This window comes from Mchenga conophoros, linkage group LG10 (genome assembly GCF_057382185.1).
Source record: "Mchenga conophoros isolate Kocher_MC1m ecotype Shallow Benthic linkage group LG10, M_conophoros_male_GT1.1, whole genome shotgun sequence".
NCBI classification, from domain to species: domain Eukaryota; kingdom Metazoa; phylum Chordata; class Actinopteri; order Cichliformes; family Cichlidae; genus Mchenga; species Mchenga conophoros.
Window position 1 is genome coordinate 20458838 of NC_140535.1, and position 22526 is coordinate 20481363.

The 22526-nt window shown below is 40.8% G+C and overlaps 1 protein-coding gene across 9 annotated transcripts in view; it reads right to left on the reverse strand.

Moving 5' to 3' along the window:
* Positions 1–22526, reverse strand: part of fryb (furry homolog b (Drosophila)) — a 58615-nt gene that overhangs the window by 18495 nt on the left and 17594 nt on the right. For 8 of the 9 annotated variants that reach the window (XM_085289235.1, XM_085289232.1, XM_085289231.1 and 5 more), the window contains exons 2-39: positions 18974–19167; positions 17831–17884; positions 17566–17705; positions 17090–17180; positions 16852–16931; positions 16642–16722; positions 15065–15233; positions 14653–14745; positions 14328–14426; positions 12911–13012; positions 12360–12463; positions 11999–12107; positions 11037–11123; positions 10361–10532; positions 10148–10280; positions 9944–10051; positions 9423–9549; positions 9012–9125; positions 8636–8800; positions 8288–8374; positions 7923–8182; positions 7610–7799; positions 7029–7153; positions 6316–6373; positions 5335–5426; positions 4995–5167; positions 4666–4826; positions 4465–4575; positions 4165–4319; positions 3898–3997; positions 3643–3814; positions 3176–3432; positions 2947–3093; positions 2664–2832; positions 2437–2527; positions 2135–2208; positions 1126–1276; positions 602–705 (exon numbers count right to left, since the gene is read on the reverse strand). In XM_085289235.1, coding sequence (XP_085145361.1) covers positions 602–705; positions 1126–1276; positions 2135–2208; positions 2437–2527; positions 2664–2832; positions 2947–3093; positions 3176–3432; positions 3643–3814; positions 3898–3997; positions 4165–4319; positions 4465–4575; positions 4666–4826; positions 4995–5167; positions 5335–5426; positions 6316–6373; positions 7029–7153; positions 7610–7799; positions 7923–8182; positions 8288–8374; positions 8636–8800; positions 9012–9125; positions 9423–9549; positions 9944–10051; positions 10148–10280; positions 10361–10532; positions 11037–11123; positions 11999–12107; positions 12360–12463; positions 12911–13012; positions 14328–14426; positions 14653–14745; positions 15065–15233; positions 16642–16722; positions 16852–16931; positions 17090–17180; positions 17566–17705; positions 17831–17884; positions 18974–19093 — 4825 coding nt within the window. In that variant the 5' untranslated portion in view covers positions 19094–19167. Of the gene's footprint in view, positions 1–601; positions 706–1125; positions 1277–2134; positions 2209–2436; positions 2528–2663; positions 2833–2946; positions 3094–3175; positions 3433–3642; positions 3815–3897; positions 3998–4164; positions 4320–4464; positions 4576–4665; positions 4827–4994; positions 5168–5334; positions 5427–6315; positions 6374–7028; positions 7154–7609; positions 7800–7922; positions 8183–8287; positions 8375–8635; positions 8801–9011; positions 9126–9422; positions 9550–9943; positions 10052–10147; positions 10281–10360; positions 10533–11036; positions 11124–11998; positions 12108–12359; positions 12464–12910; positions 13013–14327; positions 14427–14652; positions 14746–15064; positions 15234–16641; positions 16723–16851; positions 16932–17089; positions 17181–17565; positions 17706–17830; positions 17885–18973; positions 19168–19968; positions 20832–22526 lie in introns of those variants that run through there. The other variant, XM_085289234.1, reaches the window with a different exon arrangement.

Consider the following 22526-nt stretch of genomic DNA (forward strand, 5'->3'; position numbering starts at 1 on the left):
AAAAGCTAAAAAAAATAAAAATCAAATCAAATCAAACATGGATTCCTGGATAACTTCATGCAAAAAGACCAGATGATGCTGAATCTCATGAACTTGAAAGTTAGTATGTAGAATATGCTGAGCGCATAATAATACAGCTGGCATCTGGGTGGGGGTAGGTATGTGTCTACATGCTAGATTGAAAGTGTTTCATTGTGATACTTGAGAACGGCCTGTCCACTTCCACGTCTCTGTGTGATGGCGATAAAACACATCGTCACGCTATGAGCTCAGTGGACGTCACAGAAAATACCTTCAACATCTCAAGGCTATTTTTGTGTGTTTGTTTCGGTGGCAAACACCCTGACACCCGCGCTTTTTGATTTTATCTTGTTTTGGTTCAAGTTCTTTTCGATCTACCACGTGTTTCATTTGCTTTATCAGCGTGAGACTGAGGAATTTTTTATATAACCCATCAAGCACTTCCACATTCTCCAAAATGCATGTAGTACATTCTATGCAGGCGATTTTGGCTTATTTTTCTTCTTACCCCATTTTCCCCAAAATTAATCCATACAGGGTTTAACCGATTCAAGCGTGACATGAGTTCAGTTATGCTTACCTAAGAAGAGGGCATGTAGTAGTAGGGGCAGGTGTAAAGCCCAGTCTTCTCTCACACTGTGGTCTACTACCATCTCGGTCATAAAGATCACTGCAATGTTACACCTGAGGAACACACAAATTTTATGTGAGTACGATAAAATCTTGGCATGTTTGATGGAAACATTTGATGTTTGATGTTTCCTGTAATCTGTGCTAGTGCATGAACTGTACATGGATCATAGATTTCAAAGCTCTCTACAACAGTCTTCATTTTATTTATTTAGAGTATTGATCTCTGAAGTGTCAGGACAGGCAGAGAAGATTAAGTGGGAAAGCTCTTTTAATATGAACTATTTTCCTAGTAGACCCTGAGCAAGCTGGCTTGGCTTCATTCTGTGCTTGAGTTTATCCAAAAATCTGAAAGTAGGCGTAACATGTCTCTGAAACGCTGTCTGGCCCTGCTGATTGTAACATCACTCTTCTAGCTAAGATCCTGTTTTTTCAGAAGTTTACTAAAGGTCATCTGTGTTTGTTCGTGTGCACCTGTGCAGTGGTCCTCTAGGTGTGATAGTTTCTGGAAGGTAGTCAACCAGAGGTGCCCAGCAGCCTCCATTAACAGGCATGGGTAACGGCTGAGGACGGTTGGTCTCGAGAATACTCAGCAGCCATCCAGCGTAAGGTGGAAGTGGGTCATCTATGAGCACAGAAAGATTTGGTTAGTAAAATCTGAAACATATATCCCACCAAAGCAATAATTCTGAATTAAAAGTAGTGCACAATTAACCATTTCACTTAAAAAGCATAAGGACTGATCCTTTGAGAATCCTCAAAGCACAGGCCGAGGAGGGGGAGTGGCAGCAATCTTCCACTCCAGCTTATTAGTTACCACAGACCTGGAGTTTTAAATCAATTGAAAGCTTAACTTTTTGCCTTGTCCACCATAACTGGAAAACTCAATAAAAAGTGGTATTTGTTTTATTGTAGGGACCTTTACCTTTCCTTAATACTGTAGTTGTGATTCAATTTTGTTGCGACTTCATTTTATTGTGTTTGAAAAATACTACCAACTGTAGCGCATACGAGGTTGTCATTTTTACACTTTGTTTTTTGCATGAATGAAACAAAGAGTAAGCTTGAAAGATGGCGTTTGGAGTCAGTGTTCGGTCTGTAGCTGTGTAGTAGATGGTTGATGAATTGGCCTGTGTGACTGGGGCCTTAGCTAGCTGTTTAAATTATAGGAATCATCTAACCTACTTTGACAAGAATGTCAATGGCTGCTATTACAAGGTGCATGACAACACATTTAAAACATTTGCTTTTAGTCTCTGTATCTGGCCAGAAAAAAAAAAATGTGGGATGAGAAGTTATAGCACAAGAACTGTCAGTAACAATTACCATTAAAGTCTAAAGTTAAAATGGTGAAGATTTATCACTGAAAAGTCTACATCCTCAGAGTCTCTCCAAATAACAGCTGTAAGCTGTGAAAACCCCTGGGCTCTGTGTGTGTCAAAGATTGTACTTTATTCCTCATGAGAACCAAGTCAGGGCTTACTTTTTTCATCCTCATAGGAGCCTCCGGAGCTGTTGCTGTAACGAGACTCCAGTCTGTTGTGAGCCCTCGCCCGGCTGTGAAAAATCCACCACATTTAAAGTCAAACTCAGCATTTCCAGATTTGATTGACAATATCCTCATGGTATTATCATCGCTACATACAGTAACTGATACGATGCTGACATTTTTTAGCTATCTTTATGACAGCCTCTTGAGAGACTGTCTCACCCAAATAAAACACTGTATCACCATGACAACCCATGCTGCAGCTATAAGTATATAAGGTATAAAAAATGACTTACCGTTCTTCACTCTCTCTGACCATCTTGGTCTCATCTGTCTCTGGCAGGTTTTCCTGACCAGCCACTACGGTGTTACTACTGGAGGTGGTGCCTACACATTTAACAGAAACACAGCAGAGTCATCCATCTGTCACATGAAAAAAGCTGTCAAGTTCAAACCAGGGGTAAGTGTTGAGATGAAAATCTAATTTGACTCCACAGACTGTGACAGGAACACATCCCCTCACCTGTCTGGGATGTGGAGGCTTTGTTGCTGGCAGCAAAGCGATAAAATGGAGGATTATCACAGTGCAAAACCACAGGGTTGACAGGGTCGGTCTGCTGCAGCTCAAACAGGAGCTCCTCCATAGTCTGGATGGTGTTATTGCGACACATGTAAATCACCACCTTCTTAATCTACAACAGATGAGCAAGCATTAGTTAGAAATTCTGGGTTATTTGCATTACTTCTGCATATTTGTTATGATATCTTTGTGAGGATTACTGCATTTAACTAAAAAATGCTCTTACATAAGGCAGTAATGTGGTGTCACTGCTAACACCACACAGGCTGATGAGGAACTGCAGGGTGACTCGCAAGTTGTTGCTCCACCTCTCGTTCGACACTAGAGCGTTCCAGGCATTCTCAATCTCTGGTCCGGGAACCTCATCTCCATACTGTAAAGAGAAAAAAATCTAATTAGAAAGCTAGAGGTGCGTTTGGGAGTTTTCACAAGTAAGAATTAACTCGGCTTCCCACCTTAGCAGTCATGAACATGAGGTTGTTGAGCACCAATGATGTTGCCTGCAAGGAGCCCCAGCCGCTGCCTCTCAGGCTGGGGGATGCACTCAGGCCCCGAGCCTGACCTCGAGGTTCTTCCTCTGGTGTGCAGGGACTTGAAGCAGGAGGTAAGAGACCTGTGTCCACTAGCTCAATGTTACTAAGCCAGGGTAGCAGGTAGGATAGCATGATCTGTCTGCCATTAGGATGGGTGGTTGGGAAACGTTGGCTCACCTCTGCAAATACCAGGAGAATTCACTTATTCATTTTTTTTTTTAACTTATGCTGCTTCCTTATTAACTTCTCTTCCACATTAAAGTGTAAGGAGATACCTTTTTCTAAAAATGCATATAGATATATTAGTTAGTTTATATTTAACTGTTCTTTTTTGTTGCATTTGTACCATTTGGAAGAATTCCACAGAAGAACAGATGAGAAGAATTTACCTGAGAAAAGAGGCAGCGTGAGCTCTGGGTACATGCTGGCAAGCTGGATGGAGAGCTGCGCAAGGCTGACACTGTACAGAGGAGGGAGGGGGCCGTGCGTCCCATACAAAATATTACCAGGCTTCTGCTCCACCATCCGCTTGGAGTATGCACACAGCTTAGATTCCAGCACCTGCAGGAAACATTTATTTTTAAATCTTTGCCAGGTTTTGGCTTTATGACTTTGTTTAATATGTGCCATGAAAGTGAGCATACCTGCATCAGCTGCATGGAGATTTCATATATTTCCCTGCTGGTGTCTGAGGCTTTGAACAGCACGAGGTTGAGCAAAGTCACAAGGTCACATGGATAATTCCTGGCATAATAAATAGAAAGAGCTATTGGTTACTGTAAGAACTCAACCAATGAGTATTAACAAGCAAGCGGGCATCGTGGTAAATAAAGTAAGCTTTATATCTACATCTGTTCCCTGATGGTAAAAACATCAGGAGTTCAGATTAGAACCAGGGTGTGATTCCCGACCTGTTACCGCACACTGTGGCGATGGCCTTGAAGCAGCCAGATGCAAGCTGGTAAGACCCGGTGAAGCAGCGGTCCACGGCCCAGTTGAACAGGTTGATCTGATCTGGATTCAGTTCTAAAAGCAGAATGACCACCTCACACCCCAGACGATGCACCTAAAGGACGACATGTTATTGTGTTGTGGTGCATGTATTAAAAACTGATTTGTAACTTCTTAGATTAAACTAAAATGCCAAAATACATGTCATAGAGAGCTAACTGTACAACAAGTTAAACCAAGAAATCCTTGAGTCCACCTACCCGTAAGTCATGACAGGCCAAGATGTTGTCAAGCCATTTGTAGAGATAACCATCAGTAGAGAGACCCACGTTGTCAAAAACTGGACCACAGCACAGAACTGCTGACATGGCCTGGGAGACAAAAGCAAAGCAATGCTTATATTTCTGTAAAATATCCTGAATTACTGAAAAAAGAAGTTTGGTGATTTGGGACCTGCTTACCTTGAGAGCACTATACTGGTAGCGAGTGATCTGGTGGTTGCGGTCACTGTACCGGTCAAGAGGCGTAAACATAACACTGAAGGGCCCGGCCCACTGGCTGAAGAGAATGAAGAGATGGTGCCTCAGAGACTGCTGAGGGAAGAGGAAGCGCCTGTGGTGGACTGCACAGACGTGAGAGAAAGAAAGAGAGACACTGAGGGTGAGAACAGGAGACAAAATGACTCCGAAAAGCCCAGTATGTTGCCTGATACTGAAAAATGGACGTGTAGTAGTCAAACTAGAAAATTACTATAAAATTAAAAGGGTAAGAAGTAAAATAATAATCTTACCAGGCACACACTGGATGAGATTGGCTACCATCCCACTGAAATGAGCTCGTATGTCTTTGAGCACGTCCAGTTCTTTCTCATTCTCAGCCTCTAGAAGCATCCGGGTTAAGTCCACGTACTCGAGGAATAAAGCACCCAAGGCCAGGGAATCACGCTCCAGAGCTCCATTAGTGCTACAGGAAAACAAGGAGGAAAATATGACCTTGGTAAACTAAACGAGACTAGAGTTACAGACAGGAGGAGATGAGAGATGAATATAGTCTAACTTTTTGTGTGCATAAGGATCAAAGCCCAGTAAACAAAACGAGATGACTCAGTGCATGATACATGTATGTGCTACCTGTCACTGATGACTCCTGCGTTAGCCAGTAGTTCAAATATCCTCAGCAGCTGCAGCCTGAGAAGATCCCTCCTCTCTCTACGCTTCTTGTTCTGGAAGCACAGACAGGTTGTTAGTTTCCTGCCACAAAGCAGATCCAGGATGTCAAAGTCATTTTACTTCCTGGGCCACAATCCACCAACTCTGACCTTAAGTAGGTCAGACCAGTGAATCTCCCCTTTTTGTCAGTGTAAAAAACTTGAACTACACACTGAATCCCTCAGATATCTTCAGCTAAGAAAAAAGAAGTGCAGTATTTCTGTTTTTCTACAGGATAATGGAATACTGCTGTAGTAAATGGAAGAAATTAGCAATTAACTCTTTCTTTCTATTGTAGATTTTGGACAAAATTGAACTTTTCTGTCATTTAAATGTTCATCTATTACTCCTTTACTTTGGTGTAGTATATATGGCCATGGTCATTTGTCAGTAGGAAAAGCTTTAAAATGTTAAGGAAAAAAAATTACAGTGAAAGTCCAAAATCGTGATTAACCTCCTAGGACCCGGGGTCCACATATGTGGACATCACATTTTGGGTTATTTAGACCAAAATACTCAGTTTTGCTTTACAAGGGCCTGATATCCACTTACAAGGACATTATACTGTTACTGTTCTATTGAAATTTTAAATGAATATCCTTATATGTGGCTCTCATTTGTCTTAGAAACAAAAATTAGGTAAAACAAAATCTGGTAATTCTTTGTTTTTACATTCATCATGTCCCAATCAGCCCAAAGCATCAGTACAACATGCAGTACTTCTGATTATAGTGGACTGTGGACAAAACCTATATTCCATTTTCATAAACAAAACATTATTAATCTATGGAAAACATCAGCTACAACCCTGATTTTATAGTAATCTAGTTTTATACTTAATCTAGAAAATATTCTCAATTTTGCACAGTCAGTTTTCTCTCACAACCTCGGTGTGTGTTTTACCTCAGGCCTACGTTCCAGTGCTTCTTTCATCAACGGATGGAGTTCTTCGACAAGCTCCCTGTTTGAGGGAGAAAAAAAATCAATCAATCAATGACCTGATTGCCAAAATGCTAAATGAGATATCCTCCCCTGTATATAAATAGTTATTATTCATGGGAACAATGAAGATGTGTGACATAAATCTATGCAGTGCAACCCAAATGTCATGTTCCCTAAAACCACTAATCCTCAGACGCCGTAATGACGGAACAAATTTGTCTGGGCAGACCTTAATCTTTTTAATAACAATGAGAGCCTTTTCAGAAAATACTCTAGGTTAAAAATAGCTGATCTCCTTTAGAATGAAAATGCCATCCTGTCACAATGGAACCTCTGTGCTTTGAAAAAATGTGATATGTCTCTGCCCCTCCAAGAATTTCTCTTCTACATCACTGACTCATTTTCTTCTCTCAGTGTCAGGTATGCAGCTCATAAACAGACAGGTGAGAGTAGGTAAGATAAAACCCACTGAAGAATCGTGTCTTTCTCATGGAAGAGATTCAGATCAAATCTGGCATATCATCTACTTAGAACTGTATTTGTTCTGTCTATTCAGTCTTTTTCAGTTCATTCTCTGCCAAAGGCAAGAATAACATTAGCACTGAAACCAAGGCTAACATCATCAAAGCAGGATTTGTGTTTTATTACTGTTGTGTAGGTTATTATTCCAGTACCTGAAGACCAGAGCATTTGTGCATCCGAATCCCAGCACTAGGGACTCTGTGATTTCCAGACTCTCAGCTCTCATCAGTGGGACGAGCTGCTTTAAAAGCCAGGCCACAGAGGGCGTGCCTATAACCTATGAAACGTAAATAAATAAGTAAAACACACGCACACAGAGATCAATCTTTACATTTTAAAATATCACACTTTAAGTCCATTTTGCTCTTTGTTTCCAGATCCAATCATTTAAGCTTTTCATTAGTTGGAAATCAATAAATAATAAGATAAGATAAGATAAGATAAGATAAGATAAGATAAGATAAGATAAGATAGAACTTTATTAATCCCTCGGGTGGGTTCCTCTGGGAAATTCGATTTCCAAAAAGCACAGCACCGACAGAAGTTACAGAATATTATATATATATACACACACACACACACACACACACACACACACACACATATATAAATACAGAGACAAATATAAATAAAATATATGAAGGGGATAAATAGAATAAATAGGAATTAAAAAAAAATTGTGCACATTTCTAAACTCTACGTCTCTGCTATCAACTGAAGGACAAATGCGCACCTTGTTGTCGTAGGTGACGCTGCCATCAGGTGTGGTGGCAGTGATCTCAGGTGTAGACGCTCTGAGATGGCCAGGTGACATGATGCTTGGCTTAGCCACTCCGAGACAGAGGATTAGGTAATTGCGCCACAGTGAGATGTAGCTGTCGCTGGCGCCTGCCGTGCTCGTCTTCTTAGCGTTCACTGGGCTGCTGCATGAAGACAGGTGAAAATGCATTAGTTTAATCTTTCATACACAAGTTGCTATCATTGCATGTCATTTTATTTAGAGTGAAATCCTTAAAGTGTAATGTAATAAATGTGAATTCATGTACTTGGGATCAACCAGAGGCAGCAGCAGCTGTAGCCGTGTGAAAACGTAGGGCCAGGCGTATCCTAGAGCAACGGGGCAGTGCTTAGGCAGATGCTCTTGCCGCAAAAAGATGTGCAAACAGAGCACCCATGGGTCCTTCACACACTGGGCAAAAATCCAGACATGGCTGGGGCTCTTCACGTCGTACGAACTGCTTACCAGTCGAGCCGTCCACTCCACTAGCCACTGGAGGTCAACGTGGTGGCTGAGAGGCAAGGTGGACTGAGAGAGGCAACAGGAGCAAATAAGTCATTTGTAAAATCACTTATCACATCGATACACTTTTGTTACTGATCACTCTCACATTCTAAGCACAAATATACATACTGAGTCAGAAACAGCCACGTGAACAAAGCTGTCCATTACAGCAGGGCTCAGCTGGTCCATGACCTCTATCATGGGTTTGTCATCGTCCTTTAGGGAAAGACATTTATAGAATCAGCTATTTTTATAACAGCGTCACACAATGCATGTCTAATCACAGCAAGTCAGATGGCTCTCCTTCAATCCTATTTCCATACCCTTTCTCCCTCTTTAATCACAGTTTGTCACAAGATTGCTGTTGCATTTGTTACCGAACTGTTTTTGTATTTTTCTTCACTGCTTTGTTACCGTCTATAAAGTGAGACAAGCTGGTGAGCTGGTAGGAGAAGATGTGAGTTTTCTGTGCTTTACCTCAGCATGTCCCAGTGCCGTGAAGAGACAGCGTATTTCTCTTAACACGCCGACTGCCAGCTTCCTTGTGCTGATCTGACACGAACAGAGGAGCAGCAGAGCAAGGCCCTCCACCGCATGGAGTACTGAACAATGAGGGCTTCGCTCTGGCAGTCTAGGGCTGGCCTGATGGAAAGTTAGGAGGGTTAGTAAAAAGTAATTAAGCATGCATTTTCAGACCGACAAACCCAGAAGACCTCAACAACCTTTCAAGCTCAGTGGCTTCTCTAAATGTTTTTAATATAATTTTAAATACACTGAACATCATGTCTCCTAAAGGAAAGGAAATAGTTGGCTTAAGTGTGACTGTCATAATGATAAAGTACTCTATACAAACCTCAACTCCCCCTCGCATCTTCCCCTGGAGCTGCAGAGCTAACCTCCACTGTGTGAGCAGCTGGAGAAGAAGCTTGACGGATGCATCCTGCAGACACTGATGGGTGTCTTGGACCTGGAAGTATTTAGCATACGACACTCCTGTTGTGAAGTGAACCCCCTTCGGTCATAACTGGTAACAATGTTTTATGGCTAACACTTTGAAATTATGAATAAGCATATAATAAAGAGGTCCTATTGTAAGAAGCTACTATGATGGTTCTAAATGTTCACCTTTCAGTTTAAGGACCACATCACTCTGTGAGAATCTAAATTAGTTCTGGGGAAATGTTTCTAATATGTCACTATGTAGGTAGTATGATTTTAACACTTTAGAAGAGCAGCATGAAAACATCCGAAGGTTGTGCTATACCTCACGTAAAAGGAAATGTGTGTAACCAAAAAGGACGTCTTCCCTCCAGTCTGAGAAATCAAGTAACAGGCTCTGCAGGGAATTCTGGGAAATAAGACGAAGCTCATCGTCCATGTGCACTGTGAGTCTGAGGGACAGACAGACAAAAAATAAGCAAGATTTGTGTTACAAAGCTTGTATTTCACCAAAATTAAACTAAAATTGCAACTGAGTGAAAAGAAATTTGAATTAAAAAAAAGGATAAAACAATAATAAAAATATAAGGAAGCAGGAAATCTGGTTAGTTTTTGTGTATTGTTTGCACTGAATGCCTGTTGTGAAATTCCTACATGTTTCCCCTGAAAATATGCAACCACATTAAGACAAAAAAGCCTTAAAGTAACACAGAAACTAAAAAAACTAAACTGAAACCAAGAACTTGTACTGATATAGTTTGACTTATAATTTAATGTATTCTATTCTTTTAATGATTCAGTTTTTTATTGTATTTGTGAGGAACTTGAGCTAGACCTGAAACTTACCTTGATAGCAAGTCTATGAGCTCAGGCTTGGACATGCCATCAGGAAGGATACGAGGAATGGCAGCCACACATGTCCTGAACAGGTCGATTTTAGGCTTCCTTTCACCACTAAAGATGGAAAACGGAGGAGTACATTGGACACTTATTTTCGATCACGTTTGCAAAATTTCAAACAGAATGAAACTCCACTTTGCAGTTACATACGTGATCATATCCTCTGGCTCTTTGTTGAGCATCTGGACGCTTGTGAGCATCATGCAACGACCCACCTCCTTATCCAAGTGCCTCAGGATGTTGTCCAGAGCTTTTCGCACCTGGGAGTAGTACAAGGACATGCCTGTGGGGAACCAGACAGAAACAGAGACGATGAAGGGGGAGACATTCAAATTACAGCAGCCTCCAGACACCCACACAGACCTATTAGCTTGGCTTCCTCTTCAGTGAGTGTCTTGCTGAGATATGTTTTCTTCTTCTTCAGAGAGTTTCCAGAGGGCAGAGTGGCTCCTGTGTTGGGCATAGGAGGCTCTCCATCCTTCTGTTGGAGAGCATCTGCTATCACCAGGAACGCCCGCAGACCAATGTTCATACGCTGGAAGACAGATACAGCGCCAGTTTTTATGCCAGTTTTTATGCCAGTTTTTCAAGAGCAATGGAAGATATAAAGCAGAATTCAATGTAGATCAACATTATTACATTGTTTCCCAGTAAGACACAGATCCTGCAGTGAATGTAGCTGAGCGGGATCTATTTATATAACTGTTGATATACTGTCAAAAAGCCTCACTGTGACTGTAAACATCCTTAAACTGTGCAAAGCATACTGCACTGTCAGATTACACCAATCGATAGTTTAGCACATAATGTCCAACACAGGATACGCTCACTGCCAAGTCCATCTCTCCTAACTATTATTAGGTAAAGTGAATATCCTCCGTTTCAGGCTAATTACGTTGAAGCTTCCAGCAGACCACATACTGTTCTTTACATTCCTTTGATAGAAATCAAAGTTGGAATGCTTAGATCTATAAAATGTCCCGGGGAGATCCACTGTTGATCTTTGTGCAACTGAATGCCTGTGTCCGCTCCTTTTTACCTCTGGGTTGAGACTGAAGGCTTTGGCAGGCTTCCCAACACTCAGCAGGTCAAATATGATCTCCTTCATAGCAAAATCGAGTCTCTCCTGAAGAAAGGACAAACATGCTGGAGTTACAGGATTTTAGAGGCAACATGGTGTGAGGCAGCAGGTGTATCTGCTGTCAGCAGTGGGACATTTTAATAAAAACTATTTATAAAAAAAAAATCAAAGAAAAAAAACAAACAAAACAGGACACTGATGGTCTTATTTATACTTCTTATTTTGTCGGAGTCACAGAAACTCATGTCATGTAGCAACTGGGGTTTTACACGGTTGCTACATGACAGCAGCAAATGCAAGAGCAAAGAGTGCGCTGCACTTAAACAGCATTAGAGCAGGTTTCAAAACCCTCTGCCGCTAATTCAGACATCAGATAGAATGTAATCAATTTTGATAATGGATTCTAGTGAAATGTAAAAAAACATCTCATGTCCTACATTGTTGGTCAGCCTCTACTTTTCATTACTATTTAGCTTTTGAGTAGTTACTGGAACCGTGTCAGCTCAGAATTTTGGATTAATCATTGCATTGGTCTGTTTTTCAGTAACAGTACAGAAAAAAACACTATGCTATGCACACAAATGTGACTTTATTTCTCTGAGCAAGAACAACACTTTATGTGGTTTGGTCACTCATGCCATTTATCAAGGTATTCATTTTTTACAGATAATGAAGGTTATAATCTTGGTTGTTTCTGTGTTTTATTTTTTTCCTCTTTGACTATATTTAACTGGTTTATGGATTTTTATGTGTGTGTGCTATTAATTTATGCAACTTATGAGCGTACCACTTTTCTTCTTGTCCCCGGACACTCTTGAAAAAGAGATTTTTAATCTTAAGAGTTTATTTTTTTCATGGTTAAATAATAATAATAATAATAATAATAATAATAATAATAATAATAATAATAATAATAATACCTGGGCAATAAACTGGATAATCTTGACAAAAATATTCAGAGGCATGTCTCTGGGCACGACGCTACGACTCCCTTTGGGGAAGAGAGTGGTGGTGATGGACGTCAGGCGACTGAGGGACAAAGAGATGTAAATAATCTTAGCATTGTAATTCCTGATGCATTTGACTATATTTACAAGTGTACCATGTTTAAGGGAAATTCCACTAAATAACTTAATCATACAAGTTATGGCACAATTTTAAAAAAAAGAAGAAGAAGATTATTTCTGGAAAGATAACTAATGATTGCTTAACATGATGATACCGAGCTTCCGATTACATCTTACATGCTATTTTACAGAAAAGTAACAGATGTAGCATTACCTTTGTGTAGCAGTGTTGCTTTCACACTTTATCCGGATCATGTACACCCACAGCAGGCGGTAGAGTGATTCCAGAGCCACTCGTGCCATCTTGGGGTCTTTATTCTGCATTCACACGCATGCAGACAAAAAAACGATTAGACTTAAAACAGGTAGAGTTTGTTACACATTGGTAACAGAAATGTTTTCTCTCAAAACAAACCCTAAGGGGCATTTCTTTCTGTTATTGTACAGGCACAGTATAAATTGTTGCTGTGTGCCCAACATACACTGGATTCTAAAGATTTAAAGTGTAATCATAAACTTTACGAGGCTTTATGAGCCCCGGTCAGTCAGTCTCTAAGCTGCAGTGCTTCACTTGAAGCAATAAACACTGACGGGTGATTTTAAAGCTGAAGGGCTAGCGGGTAGAGCAAATATTTTGTAGTGTTTTGTGCATGTACAGTTCACTTTTCACACATAATTTATTTTTATGAGTATACTGTTTTGGGAAACAAACAGCCCTTTCTACAGTAATTTGTGGATTTGCATCGTACAGACGAAGCAGCTGACCTTGAGGTTCGAGAGGCAGTTGTTGAGAAAAATGTGCCAGCGGCTGAGGAAGAACTGCTTCTGACTGACACACAGCAGGCAGGTCACCAGAGGATACAGGGCCTGGTGCAGGGAGGGAAGACAGATGGGAGAAAATTAAATGAGGCGCATGACAAATTTGGGAGGGATGAACCGACCTGTCAGCCAAACATTGATGTTGATAAACAGCACTTCTCTGATTTGTTACAATTTTACTCTGGATGAAAGCTCAAAGGTAGTGCGATAATGGCACATCAATGCAAATTTCATTACTCATTCTTTCTCCCCAACTACACAAGAGACAGAGACAGTCTGACTAGCTGCAAACTTTAACCCAGGTATTGAAATCCATCTTTGTCCTTTAAAAACAAAAATGTATATCAAACCATCAACAGTGTGAGTTTTCAGAAGTGACTCATATTTACGGATTTTTAACAGAAATTTCATGTCCAGCAGGCTCAGACCTGACATCTCCTCTACACAGTCATTCTTAAAGGTTATGTAAGTCAGAATGCAGATCATTCTTTAAAACAAATTCTTTGCTAATGATCAGCGCGGGTCGAGAGAGGCGTCGCGACTGGTTTTGGAACCTCTAACCTTGAGAAGCGCACCTGTCACTCCTTATCAAAGTGAGCACTCTTTATCTGATTCTCGCCCATTTCTTTCTTTCACTCAGACACCCAGAATGCAAATGAATAACAATTATGGAAAAGCACCACATTGCTATCATTCCTGTCATGTTTGTCAATTATGATCTCCCTGACATGGCAGATGACTGCTTGTTAGTGTGCATGCCTCTGTGTAATTCACTTGGAAAAAGTGAACCCCCCCCCCAAACAAGAACTTTTGTTTGGAGAGAGGTGTGTCAGGTCTTGGCTGCATATGGGTGGCTTGGAGTATGCAGAGAATCTGCAAAAATAATGCAGCATAGCGGCCTGATGGCATGTCTTGTTATCAAATGTGCCCGTCAAATAACCGCAGGACACATCCCAAAGGTGGGGCTACATCTTAGAGAATGCACCACCTCAGCGAGCGTTGTCATGCATCTAAGAAATTTCTGAGAAGTTGTGTCTATATTTTAAGGAAGTTATAGCACTGAAAATCACATACAGTTCAGTAACCTTGTAATCAAAGCCTAGCCTTAGTGCACTGTTTTAATGAGTCAGATGAACTGCTGATTTCCCTGCCTACCTCCATGCTGTAGGCAAACACTGTCCATCTGGCGCAGCTTCAAAAAATAGCCAGTGCGCTGTACACTACACTCTTATCTCGTTCCCACGAAGAGATAAAAGCCCACATGTTGGGAGAGTTACAGTAAGTGCTTTCACCAACTGCTAGTAATGGAGAGGAAATGAAGAGAGATTACCAGTGGTGAAACCGAATACGGGGAAAAAGTTACCAGAGAGTGTTTCTTCCTAGAGGACAGGTCCAGTGTGGTGTCGTACAAACTTTCGACAAAATTTCGTAGACACGGCACGTTCACCTCATTCTTCACGGTCTGGAGGAGGAGAGATAATGCAGAAGTTATGTCGATATACATTGGATTTCATTTTTCCCCCCACCAGAACAATTTCTGTTAACCTGATCGAGACAAACGGAGCATTATATACTGATGATCCTAAGACATCAGACTTATCATATAAATGGAGAGCAGTAATTTCAATCTGGGCCTGTCCTAATGTCTACTCTTTTTTGTTCTGAGGAGTAAGATTAAATGCACTTACAGCAGCTACAGGTACGAGTATTTCCACAAAGAGTCCAGCTAATGAGTGCTTAATGTCTTTATCTTTCACTTCCAGGAAATACTGTGCACACTCCTGCAGACAGAGAGAAGGAAAGAAAGAAAGAAAGAGAGAGAAAGTGATAAAAAAAAATCTCTGTATGTGTCCATTGCTTTGTTTTGCAATGGATCATGGGAATTCTTGCAACTACGACTCACATCAGAGGCGTGAAAAACAAGGCAATTAACCCAGATTACTTTGTAGAACTTGGTTAGAAAGCCATATGATGACACTTAAGAGCTTCCAGGTACAAATATTCCAACCAAAAAAAACAAAAAATCTACATCATTCCTTTAAGCTTTCTAAATACAGCCCACTTTGGCAAGGAAGCTATTACAGTAGTAGCTCAGTCTACCTGCATGAACTGGAAGGAAGCTTCAAAGTCTTCCACTGGGTACATTTTGATGCGGAAAAACTTGAGTCCCATGATGAGGCTGATGGTGGACTGGATGACGTACGGGCTCTGCTCTTTCTGCCTCAGCTCCTTGAGCTCGGAGATGAACTTCTTCCTCACTGCTGGGAACCTGCCGAGGAAATGGTGACCAGATATGAGCAAGTCTCGTGAGTTTTAGTAAATACCATTATATCTATGTCTAAGTGGGGGGGGGGGTTACATTTGAAGAATAACTAAAACAAAGCATCAAGAGTCTTCTAATCTCTGTTCATTTGCATAGATTGAGCACATTTAGTCTGCCCCCCCCCGCTCTTTTAAAAACACATGCACATGGGTATATGCTTTTTTGCATATGTACCAACCAGCCAGATAGATTCTACCAACAGTACAACAGTGCTCTACAAGCCTATATTTAGAAAGGCGCTGGAGGGGCAATGTGCAGGGAATATGTACGTGTGTTACTGCAGCAGTTTAGTAAGTGAAATAGTTATTAGCCTTGTTCTACGTGCAGAGAGTTTAAATAAAGCACATATAAACACTGTTATCATTAACTAAACTGAAAAGAGTATGTACTCAAATTTGTCATAGTCCTGTGTGTGCAGAATGCAGTGCAAATAAATAACAGAAAGGTGATTCAGAATGCTACTTGATTAGTGTAAGAACACAAGACAGTTTTTCTCCCTTTGCTCAATTAGATCTCATACTTGGTCGATAACTTTGTTCCATTAAGTTTGTGGATTTTTGGGGTTATTATCTTTGTGTGTGTGTGTTTGTGTGTGACAGTTTGTGAGCTGCCATGTGTAACTGTATTACATAGTAATAACTCAGTAAAATTAGATTTTTTATTTCTTTTTTTATCCTTCATCGCACATGACATTACGTGACACAGTTGGAGGACCCTTATCATTACCCTTATGCACACAAACACACATTCAGACTTGAGGAACACAGCTATTACTACACTATGTTCTTTACTTGTGCTGAAGTCGGAGAGACGGCATTTGTAATCTCAGATTTCACTGAAAATTGGGTCAAAAAGAGGGCAGATAGCAACTGTTGCCACATATTAAATTTTTAACCCAGACAAACAGGCCCACAGCTGTAACACGACCTGGATTCTACTTCAAATTAAAGACAAAAAATACTTTTTTTTCTCTCTGTTGTATTTCTACTCTATGACCACACATCAGCAGTCAGCAGTTTTTAAAGACTGACGAGACAAGCTGGACTTTCTTTTTATTGTGAGTTCCACAACCCCACTCACTGTAGACATCTGGGAAAACAATAACACTGTGAAATATTAAGATTTCTCGTACCCACTTCAGCTGTTACATTTTGAAAACACTGGCCTCAATATCAAGCACTCGCTTTCAGTTTTCATTGAGCTTTGGCTCTGTACATGTTGGGTCTTCAGGGAGATTTATTTCTGAATAAAAAAGTACTGGCAACAGGTACAATTACATGAGAGACACAAACATTTATTGCGTGCAGCTACACAAATATGCATACAGTGTAAGCAGTAATTAATTCAACAATACCTCGACTGAGCAACGACTCCCACTACTTCAGCATAGAGGTCAGCTACTATGTGCATGTTCCCTGTGTTAGGCCCCAGATACCTAAAAATTAAACATTAACATGAATATTATCAATCAAGTGCACTAGTTAGTTTTTACGAATTTGAAAACTAAAATGCATTTAATGCATTCTATTGTATCAATATAATTTTTATAGGTCGTCTGTCTTACCCTTCCTTGTATTTGAAGTGCTTGAAGGCCAGGTTAACGACTTCTTGGATGAGTCCATCCAAAAGAGGATGGAGGGGGATCTGCAGTAAAATGTAATTTTATTACATTTACTTTGTCACTTAAACACATACGAGCTATTCTGGAAGGACAATAATAATATGCATTATTATCAGTGCTTCTCCTTTAAACATTTAAAAGACGTTATGCCAAACAGATCAGACTGCAAAATGTGCCCCACCTGCTTTAAAACTTCAATAAGCACCAGTGAAAAGATGAAATCTATCGCCAGATCCCTCCGCTCCAATAAGTAGTCCTTCTGTTGCTCATCACTGAGAAAGACAGACATAAGACGATATTAGTACACTTACAATAACGGTGTCTGTTCTGTTAGGCCCAGGTGCACAGAGCTGTGAAGGTCACTTTTGACTGCGCTATGTAATGCATTAATGTTGCCGGGTCTTCAAAGTTGTCATATTTTGGTTTCTACCTCAAATTCTATGTCTATGTTATATTAATGAGTAAGCGCGACATTCACACCTATGTTTGGACAATGACTGACCATCACTCTAATCATCCTCATCTAAATTTCAGGCTGGTTTGGGAATATTTGAGCCTACATTGCTTGAAATAAATCATTTTAAAAGGAAGGTATTTCACGATCCAGTTCATGTGTTCATGTGCACAAACAGCTCCAATATTTTAATCTTCTCTCACTTTTTTGACTTGGTGTTGGCCCGGGGTCGATATTCATGGGATTCGTCCTCCAGGCCATTTTGCCTCTTGTACCAGTCGAACAGAGTCTTCAGGATGGATGGCAGGCAGTACTCAGCAAGAGAACTCATAGAGTTAATCAGCTGGACAGATGACAGGAAGAAGAGACGGAGCCAAGAGACAAAGAGAAAGGATGGCAAAAAGGTTAGTCCTGTTCAAAATATGTGACAGTGTATATAGTATGTGTCCACATGAGACACACACACACCTGGTCAAACTGTGGGTCTTCTCCTCTCTGCAGAGATTTGTTTAGTGGCTTCTCCTGCCAGATAAGAACAGACAGAGGTGGAAAACACTCATGTTAGTCTACTAGCATTAGTAAATATTTTGCTTTGAATTTCAAGGAAAAGAAATTCAGTTCAGTTTCCTGATAGAACAAAATGGTCATTGTGTCCAAAAAGAGAGTGAGTGAGACTCATAAATCACTAGGTCAGAAGGTCAAAGCTAATAGTCGCATTTATTAAATGTAACAAAAAGTGAAGAAGTTTACTTTGTCAAACAGACAAAAAGGTGAGATGAGAGGTTCAATATTCTGGCTCAGACATATTAGGGTTACTTTGTTGTTCAAAAAACTGGAAACACAGTGCGTCTCATTGTGAACCATAAACTGAAAATTATCATATAGAGACAAGCAAAGGTGTAAACATGCACAGTTCAAGTACACTAACAGGTACATGTAAGCCTGTACTATTTAGGACTGCCTGCTTTTTCAAATGATAACAGTACAGAGGAAAAAAACCTTGGGTTAAATGTGTATTTGATCACTGACTCTGGAGTGTGCATGGGTTTCCAAGGTAAAATACAATCCACTAAACACAGCGATAAAGAGAAGGCATTCCCTGATTTACTGCTTTGTCCATTTATTGCTTGGCTGAATTTTTTTTTTTTTTTTGCCTTTCCCATTTGTTTTTTTAGCCATCAGAATTGATGTCTGAACGCCAACAGAGATACCCAACGGATTTACTTTGCCAAATGGATCGTCACGGCTTTGTCGTTTTGTTCCATTTGATCGACCTTTGTTGTTATTATTTATTTTATTTTATTTTCAGTTGTTACAGACAGGACAGACATGGCTGGGGGATAGGAAAGGGAGAAATAAAGATGAAGGAACAGAAAAGGATTTCAAATTCATTTCAATTCAAAAGGATTTTCTGGATAGTTAAAAAAGGTTGGAAACTGTGGATTGCATAAAAATGTCGAGCCAATATACACTGTCATCCAAAGTTCCGATGACTAACATAATGAAATAAGAGGGCCAAAATGCGTGTTTATGATGCTGTAACACAGACAGAAGTGGACTAAGCGTCATGGAGAGAAAAAAAAAAGAACGAATCGAAGCTCGGTCACTCACCAGTGGTTCAGCCATGATGATACGGATCTTGCGTTCAGAGAGCAAGGTGAAGTTGGCAAATAAGCTTTTTAGGACAAACTCGCCCGGCTTGCTCTCTGGGTCCACGTTGACAGGCGCCATGACGACGGGGCCCTTCCTCTCACCCAAGGGACCGCTGGCTGGTGGGATGGATGGCTTCAGCCCCACTGGAGAAGCTGATGACATATAAGACAGGCCAGTTAGTCTGAAGTACTCTGACTCTGTGGGTCACCCCTGAGTTACAGTAAATACTTCTGTGCCCCCAGCGTGCACACATTTTTTATCAGCGTTACTGCTAACTGGAGCATATTTAATGCTAAAGGTTTTTGAACTACAGATCTCATCATTTTTGGGCCTTCAGCCTGCTTTTGCTTTCTGAACCATGACAAACAGCGCTGAATATGCATTAGAAGTTCATATTTGCAATGCTCTCATGGTTGATGACTCTCACTTGTAGAGTCACGAGGAATGGGGTAGTGTAAAAATCATCTTCTTGAGCATAAATTGTATTCAAACTAATAAAAACCACATCTGTGTGTTCAAATTTCGACTGAGTTATGGCTCGGCGATGGACACCGATTCTGGCAATCCTTACACGATCCTCCCTGCTTTGCATTCACGCAGCTGAGTGCTATCTCCTGTGGTAATAAATCTCATACTTGGATAAATAAACAGAATGAAACATTTGCAGGTTTGATTCCCAGAATATGCCGGAGGAAAAAAAACGTGTAAAGTACTTCCCCAACCCCCCAAACAAAACAAAGCAATAATTACCACAACATTTCCCAGATGTGTCTAGTGTGCTTGCATTAAGAACGATGCCAGATCCTGACCTTTCATGACCATGTGACCTGACCTCACAGGAAAGGTGAGATGTAAATACTAACTCATGGACATGACAGGCCCCTTGAGTTAAACCTGAGCACTCAGGCTTTGCAAACAGGTGTTCATATGAATGCGCAAGCCTTTACGCTTACCAAGGCCCTTGATGAAGCTGATCACACTAGCCCTGCTCCATTTCGTTGGCACCTCCATGGTGCAGACAGCCTTACAAGGACACAGTGGGTGAAATGGGAAAAAAAAAAAAAACGGTGGGATTTTACAGGCTGTGAAATACAGCAGCCATGATTAAAAACAAAAGCAATTCCTTGCAAGAGGTTAAAGTCACAGAGGACGTTTGTCTACTCCACCATTGTCAAAAATGCTACAGAAGTCCCTTTGATGTAAAGCTTTGGCACCAGGTCGGTTTAACCAAAGCTAAAAGTGTAAATCTCCATCCTTACGAAAATGAACGACAGAAAAAGCGAAACACACGAGCCTGAGGTCAAAAAGAAAACTGTCATGACAGCAGCACTACAGCTCTATCCCACATTCAGTCCAAATCAAACAGGGTGATGAGCTGCAGCCACACACTGGAGGAGCCATAGCCAGAGCAAATCCGCCCAAGTGAAGATGCCTCGATGCTTCAGAGCCAAGAGAGCTCCAGTTGAAAGTTGAAGAGGAGGTGCAGAAGTGTCTTCTTAAAATAAAAGTAGACAACCAACAACCATTTATTCTGTCATAAGGGCAATCTACGAACAGGGATCAAAAAACCTTTCCAGTGTCCTGCTCCAGGAGAGGTTTGAGTAGATTAGAGGCTGCGTAGGGCCTCGTGCTCGAGAGCTATATGAGCCTACAGGTCAGCTATCAGTTTCTACTTTTGCTTCTGCTCCGCCTCCGACCTGCCAACACTGCTCTGCACAACAATTCCTGTGACCTTGAATTCTTTGAAGCCCTTTGGAAAGAAGTATTGAAATTAAGTGCTTCTTTGAAAATGGTTAAGGGCTGTCCTTAAGTAGCCAATAGCAGTTAAGTAAAGTCTGCCCTTTGTGGAGATCTGACCAGAAGAGTTAGGCTGGAATTTCAACACTGCTCCGAGAGCGAGCCGAGGGGCGGAGGGAGGTGCTATATATAGACTGCTGGCGGTCACTCTCTTACATACCCACCACTCCCACTGACCCCTACTCATACACAATTGCAGACACATGAGCACAAAGACATAATATACAGAAACACACACACTCACACACAATAGAAGGTGGTCTCAAACTGAGATAATCTATTACAACTGCTCAGTGAAACACAGTGGTGTACAAGCTTGTGTTTGAGAGTCGAAAGTCGTGGCGGCCCAGGAAAGCTGCGGTGGAGCACTTCCTGTGATCATCTGTAGACCATTTGTATGACTCAGCAATGAAGGGAGTAATTCAGCAGAATTCTACCATGTCCAGTCAATACAAGCCTGCCTTGGTTTAATTACATTTACAATAAATTTCAAATTTTAATTGAGAAAAATGTATTTAAAAATGTGCGAGCGAGAACGAGACAAAGGACGAAAGGGACTGAAATGGCAAAGAGACGAAGAGGAATAAAAAGCAGAATTGACAATAACAACACTGTTTTTCCTTGAGCCACAATTCCACTGAAGGAAATTCCACTGTCGTTTTGATGCTGGATGGAGACAGCAACACATTTTAAAACCCTGACTTGGACTGTGGGCATCAAGTCTTAAAAATAATCAGCAGATTATCTGATAAAAATAGACCAAGTGGAGAGAATTTACATCTGGTGTTTACCTCCAACCATCATGTCATACTAGCAGACAAGCACCCTGGTGGGATGAGTCATGAATAACACGCATTATGAGACAGGGTGACTGCATACACATCTTGATGCATCAACAATGCAGCTGTCACACAGAAATCCTAATATGGACGTTTAAATTAAGGTTAGCATTTAATACCTTTACGTTTTTCTGGGCTTGTGAAAAGACATCAGTTGTGCACATGCTTGCACAGTCTGAGGGCAGTTTAATATGGACTGTGATGAATCACTTGTAAAAGCACAGACAACAACACAAACACACACTGACTCAACTCACCAAGACCAAGAAGAGCTAAACCTGTATGCTGGTAGAGAAGGTACCTGATAGATAAAGGTATTCTGGAGTTTTTATTGTGTTATTCTTGGTCATTTTTGAACTAACCCATAGTTGTGTAGTTATGAGAGGTTTAAATTTGAATGAATATCAACAGCAGTGCAAATCTTAGCCACTGTAATCCAAAATACTGCCGTGTTGTTGTGAACATTACAGGTGAAAGAATTTAGAAATGTTTTTAAGGATGTAATTTTAAAAAAGGATTAAAACTAAAGCCGAAGTAGTTGACATTACGCGCATGAATATTTCAAAGCGATGGCAGGAGATGATGAGGTCAGCTATTTGTCTAGTGATTTCACTCCACAGCAACTTAAAAGTTAAAACACCAACCTAAGTTGGAGCTAAAAGCCTGATTCTTGGCTTTTAAGTCTTCTGATTGCTATCGATATCATGACCTTGAGCCAAACAAAACCAACATGTCTGCGTCTGGTCTACAGCTGTGACAAGTGAGGAAACACGTCTGTTTCTGCAGTGATTTCATTTTTTATTACATCACCAATAGCTCAAGGGGAACCATCGACACGGCCCATGAAATTCCTCCTTAACCACTGCACCGACGTA